Here is a 6127-nt window from a genome sequence, read left to right as displayed (position 1 = left end):
AGAGCACAGCCTCACACAGAGCACAGCCTCACACAGAGCACAGCCTCGAAAGGATGTTCCAGCTGCAAAGCCACCATAGAGAGCCCACACCCTCCCATCACACTACTGCCTACAACAGGGAATACAGAACTGGCTTATCCATAGGTGCCCTGCCTCTGTGAGAAGTTGTAAAACACAAATAGGAGAATTCTATATCAGAGCTCCACTAAAGGAACAAGGCTGGATACCAAATGTTAGATATAAGGGCACAACTTGTTCCAGAAGAAAGAGTAAGAATTAGGATTCCCAAGAACATCTTCAAAGGCAGAACTGCAATTTGTTCACCACTGAACGTTCAGTTCAGGATTTATGGCTGTACATACCCCATCATCTCCCAGTGTGCTTCAGTGAAGCCCTGACAACGGCAGACCTCTGTGCTGTCAGCCCAACGAGACTCTCCAGCAGTTGTTAAAATTCAAATATTTACATTGCATTCTCTGGAACATTTAGATGATTTAATGGATATGGTACTTAAGGAAATGTTGGTCAAAACTGAAGTACCTGAGCTTCTTCTTTTTTTTTTTTTTTTGTCTTGTCCTTCTGTGATGCAAAGAATACAAAATTTCAGTCTGCATAGAAAACACCTGTCATAAAGACAGTCCAGTCCCTACTAACACAGCTGTACAGAGCACCCAGTGAACATGTGCTCTTCTCTCCATTTAATAACCTCTAAGCTTAGAAGAGCTTGAAAACAAATTTGAATTTCATGAGAGCTTAAATGAGAAGTGACAAATCAAGAAGAGCATTTATCTCACAGAAGAATGACCGTAACTGAGCTCCTCCTCAAAAAAACCAACGAATTTGATGCAATATTGTGCCATTACTGCAGAACGAGAACTTTATAGTGTTTCATTTTGATCTTAGCCAGATTCCAGGTCACGTTATCTGCATTTCGGTAGCAGCCACAGCTTTTGGCCATCTTACTTTAACCATCAAAATATTAGTGATCTACATTCTGGCAGATGGAAGAAATGTAATTTCTAATTCACATAAACCACTTGTAAATTTTAGCTGTAATCCAAAATGGATTTTAAGGAAGAGGAAAAAAATAAGTATGTAGGTTACTCTGCAAGTAATGCCTCCTATGCATTTCTGTGGAAAGTACAACAGATGGAGCACTATTTCACAGAGCAAATTCTCAGCTACAAAGTGCTATTTTTCAGTGCAGTCACCACCAGCTGTTTCACGTGGATGCACTGATCGAGGCACTCCACATTTTGTGGTGTGACAGCTGTGCATGGCAGTCCAGAACACGGCTTGTCTTTGCCATTGCTGACACCACTGCTAAAACACACTGCCCACCATCTCACTGTGCTCACACCCATCGCTTGGGCTCCATAAAAGTCAGCAGGCACCAAGGAATGTCAGTGGGTGCCATTTTTCCACATAGAGGAATTCACTCCCACACCTCTGTTCCGCATGCACTTCCATGTCAGCAACCATTCTGTGGCTGCCATCAGTCACACGTCAACAGAACAAAATGGCACATTGGTGGGAAGGTTCAGCCTCTGCTGCCATAGCACCAATGTCCTCCTGACACCATGGGCCAACAAAATAAAATAGGAGGCATTACTTTTGGAGCAGGCCTTGTTGTTGGTTGTGCTACAAGTAACATTTTACTGAGACCATATTTAAAGACTTCAGGCTACAGAGGTATCATACAGCTTACACAGGTATCATTTATTACTTTCTGTATGACTCGTGATATTTCTTTGTAACACAGCCCCAGTGTCTGGACTACTGGGCATGGCAGGGGCTGGCTTCCTGTTTCTATCTGCAACAAGATAAATCCAACCACGAAATAAGACAAAGCAAGCACCTGGCAGGCCTTTGCATCCTATTAAATACTTACAACATTTTTTTTATTATTTCCTAGTAAGTGACTAAGAAGTTTCCAAATGGGGCTGAGAAATGTACCAAAATAAAGAAATCTCAGGAGTCTCAGGTGAGGTAAACCTTCACAAGTTGCACTTACAACTTAGCAGCCTCCTCCACTGCTGAACACACTTGCCAGTTACCAAGATCCCCCTGCAATCCTTCCTCTCATGCAAGAAATTCATTCTCCTATCAACCTGAAAAGTTTGTTCTCTCTGCCTTAGAATCATTCCAGATTCTAGTACAAGGAAGTTGCTCATGGCTAGGGAATAACAAACTGGCTACTTTCATATTCCTGTAGGCTCTTGTGGCCATTAACTGACCTCATCTGTGACATGACAATCATCTTCTACGAAGCAATGGCAAAACTCTCTGCAAGTATGTTTATATAAATACAGATTAGGTAACCAAAACTAACAGTTCTTATTCAAATAACCTTCCTGAGGCATATTTATTTTGTCCTAAAAATAAGTTTCTTGCTGTTTTTGTGTTCCCCATTTATCAGTTTTTAATGCCTTCTTACCTGAAGGACAGGTGGAAATGGAGGCATAAAACAGGTGAGAAGACATGACAAAGAATAAAATAACCAATTACAAGGCAACTTAAATGACATCTGGGTACACCACATGTTGTAAGCACGAAAATATTTAATCTCCAAGAGAATCCAAAACTTTTATTCACCATTTTGTTATTCATTAGTGGTTTGGTTGGGATTCTTTTCATAAGCAATGTTGCACAGAGATACTAGGAAGTTTTCTGCATTTCCCTCAGGTGAGCACTGAGCCCAGCCTTGATAATTCTCCTATCACATACTCAAAGATTTAGCAAGGAAAAACAGTAACAAGGAATGTTATTCTCAACCTCTGTATGTGTTCAGTGGACTGAAAATTTTTACTGTGTTTGAAGCACAAGTTCCTTGTAGACAAAGTAGTTCAACCCTGGTTGTGCATGTGAGATCAGAAAGACATTTTAGCCCACGCTTGCAGTACTTTGTTGTCTCAATGCATTAGGAGCAAACATCTCTCACCTACTGTGTCCCAGATGCAGGGCAGTGACTCTGGAACACAGAGGTGACAGTTTCTTGGTGTGTACTTACTTGGTGAGACATACACCCTTCACAAGTTTCTCCAAAAATGCCAAAATTCCAGTACTTTCAAGATCTCTTTCCTTGATGCTTCTACAGAACAAAGAGATGGAGATACCTCTCCTCTGCAGATAAGCTCTGTCCAGCAATTATGTTCCACTTCAACCTCTGCATGTCAGTAAAACATTTCAGACAGCATAACAAATGCCAGCCTTACATTCAGAACAGATTTCAGGCTGCAGAAATCCAAAGATACAAGCTAAACCCTGCAGCTCTAGATTTCAGAAGCACTCCTTGGCCTTTTAGTAGCATAAGAATACTTGTGGGCTGATGCTGCTGGCCAGTGTGTGTAGTAATGAGTAACTGAGGTTAGGAAATCCTGAAAAAGTGCTAGAAATAAAGACAGAAAGCACACCGTTACTCCAGTTTTTACACTCGTTTTCTGGTTGTTGTTGTTTGGTTGGTTTAGTCTTTTTGTTGTTGTTGTTGGGTGTTTTTTTTTTCCCCAAATCCTTTGGACAAGTATATTTAAGAAATATAAACTAGGTTAGCACAGTTTATTGTAGAAATTTTCATAGCATGCATATGAATAAAATGCTTACTCTATGAAGAAACTACAGCCTTGTGTTAAAGTACCTCACAGCAAAAATGTGGCTCCATATCAGCACAATGTTGCCCAGCCTGGATGTCATCAGAGGTTTTCAAAACTGAAGCCCTGAGCAGCCCTTGAACAAAGCCCCAAACAACTGCACTCTGCATGAAGGCACCAAGGGTTCCTACTGGAATAGATGGGGCTCCTGAGACTCCTACCAGGGTATGTGACCATACTGCAGAACACCCCAAGGATTTTATTGGCACTGCTGTTTATCCTTTGACTACACTGAAGTAAAGGTCAAAACCACATACAACAGTAGAATTATCTATTTATACTACACTTGAATATGGCCTATGAAATAAGTAATACACATTAATTTATCCTCTGAGTTGGTCAGCTTGAATCAAATAGATAAGACATCTGAAAGCCCTTCCTGGAACTACATAGCAAATAAAATTATTAATCAAATGAACAGAAAAGGTCTTTCAAAGACTGGAGAATTAATTTAACCAAGCTATAGCCTTGACATCAATCAAAATATGCACAAAAGCTTGTGCCGCTTCTGAACAACTGAACTGAAAGCCGTCCTAACATTCCCTGCACTTTTGTTCTGGGTACTTCCTTCTTAAGCCATGTTGGATCCTAAGCCTGTTTAAATTCAATTAAACCACAGAACGTTTTACCAAAGGCAACAAATTGCTGAGGGCTCACAGTGGTGTTCGCTCACTGATCACCTTAATCAAAACTATTCTGTATACAAATTGTGTACCTCGAGAAGCACCTGCAAATCAGGCCAAAAATTAAGGTCAGGATGCTATCCGTTTTACAAGCTTCCTCAGAACTGGGAGCAGGGGAGTAAAAGACAGAGCTTCTGGACAACACACCACAGTCTAGCTAATGTGGCAGATGAACAGAGAGGAAAGCCCTGAGTCTTCTAGAAATTAGGAGTGTATAGACATTGGTAAATAAGCACGTCTGCTCTTTTTACAGTTTTGAGACTGGGACTCAGTCGGATCTTGCTCTGGTGCTTCAACAAAATGAGAGGTTCTCAGATCAGTTTGCAGCAATGTTAGTGGAAACAACAGCAGAAAGTATTGCCTTGATTATTAACCTGACCTATAACTGACTCAACTCTGTGTCCTTAAGGAGCATCCAACTAGTTTACATGAATAAAATACAGCAGAAGATATTTGTAGTATGCAAAAATCTTCTCCATTCAAGAAATGAAACACAAAGAGCTTCAAACCTGAAAGAAGTGACTGGCAGCACATCAGTATAAAAAGGAATACATGTTACAGAATTATAAACTTACATTTTTTGCCGTCATGTCAGAAGGTCTTGGTCTATATTCTGTAAAACCATAAGATCTCCCTTTTCATCTTCACAGAATCTTTAAAACCAACACCCTGCAAGAAAGTAAATTAAAGCATACGAGTTAGAATACATTCTCAGTTAGCTCTCTATCCAAACCCTGCATCTCCCCAGGACAGCTAAATTTTGCATGTGTTTATTTTTAATAAAGTTACTCATCACAACAGAAGATTCATCACATACACGAGAAATTTACAATGCTTGAAATACTCAGAAATGTAATCTTAATATGGAGTCCTGATATGTCACTGTGCTAGCAGAGCTTATCACACCATTTCTAAAGTCTTGTAGCCACGTCTTAAAGTCTTAAAGCCATGCAAACATTTACATCAAATACAGACTGACCCCAAAAACTGAAAGTGAATTGATCTTTTCATTGTGTCTTTAACTCTCACAATTGAGAAAACTTCTGATTCTATCACAGCACATATACAGAGATCTTGAGAAGGAGCAGGAAACAATACAAAATGCACAGACACAGCAAACATTTAGCAAATTCAGGAAACATCCAAAAAAACCCAAATGCATTTCTGTTCAAACTCACTTTTTAAATATTTTCAAGCCCTTGTAATTAGGATTATATTGAAATTCCAGGGAAAAGAAACATTCTGATAAACTGAAGAATATTTACAGTGACTTTTTTTAAAAAAATCAAATCTTCCAGAAGTCTCACAAAAAAGGAAAACAAATTACAAATGGTGGCAGCACAAACCATTTCAGAGACAGAATTAATTTGACAAAATGTTCAAGTACTTTGAAAGCACTTTGTAAGTACTACTTGCTGTTAACAAATGGGACTAAAAAGACATCTGAATTGTGCTTAGATGCACAAGGGAGAAATGCTCACACTTTCAAGAGTGGAATTGATTCACAAAAATCTTACAGAACACCTGAACTGGTTACTGTGAGTCACAACCACTCACAGCAGAACTCACCAGCTGCAAAAGCAAGTACAATCTATGCTGTTTCCTTTGAAATTCAAACTCTTGTTAGCTTTGAGTACAACCATGTCAGCACCTCCCTTCTAAGAAAGGACCAAAAATGATTTCAGTAGAATATGTTGCCCATGACAGACTACTGACACTGCATTCATGATTATGGATAATGCAGATAAAGAACCACACTGAAAGAATCAAATAACCCAAGTTGAAATGGACCCACCA

The 6127-nt window shown here is 39.5% G+C and overlaps 1 protein-coding gene across 6 annotated transcripts in view; it reads right to left on the bottom strand.

Annotated features, from left to right (window-relative positions):
- The window catches only part of TFDP2 (transcription factor Dp-2), a 43039-nt gene extending 38042 nt beyond the window's left edge, over positions 1–4997 (bottom strand). For 4 of the 6 annotated variants that reach the window (XM_042820610.1, XM_042820612.1, XM_042820611.1 and 1 more), the window contains exon 1: positions 4906–4997. In XM_042820610.1, coding sequence (XP_042676544.1) covers positions 4906–4920 — 15 coding nt within the window. In that variant the 5' untranslated portion in view covers positions 4921–4997. Of the gene's footprint in view, positions 1–362; positions 426–4905 lie in introns of those variants that run through there. The other 2 variants (XM_042820614.1, XM_042820615.1) reach the window with 2 other exon arrangements.
- Between the last annotated feature and the right edge of the window lie 1130 nt (positions 4998–6127).

The sequence above is a fragment of the Centrocercus urophasianus genome, unplaced genomic scaffold (genome assembly GCF_019232065.1).
Source record: "Centrocercus urophasianus isolate 14NV4802_14NV808 unplaced genomic scaffold, USGS_Curo_1.0 seq_19, whole genome shotgun sequence".
Classification (NCBI taxonomy): domain Eukaryota; kingdom Metazoa; phylum Chordata; class Aves; order Galliformes; family Phasianidae; genus Centrocercus; species Centrocercus urophasianus.
This window is presented reverse-complemented; position numbering and strand designations above follow the sequence as displayed.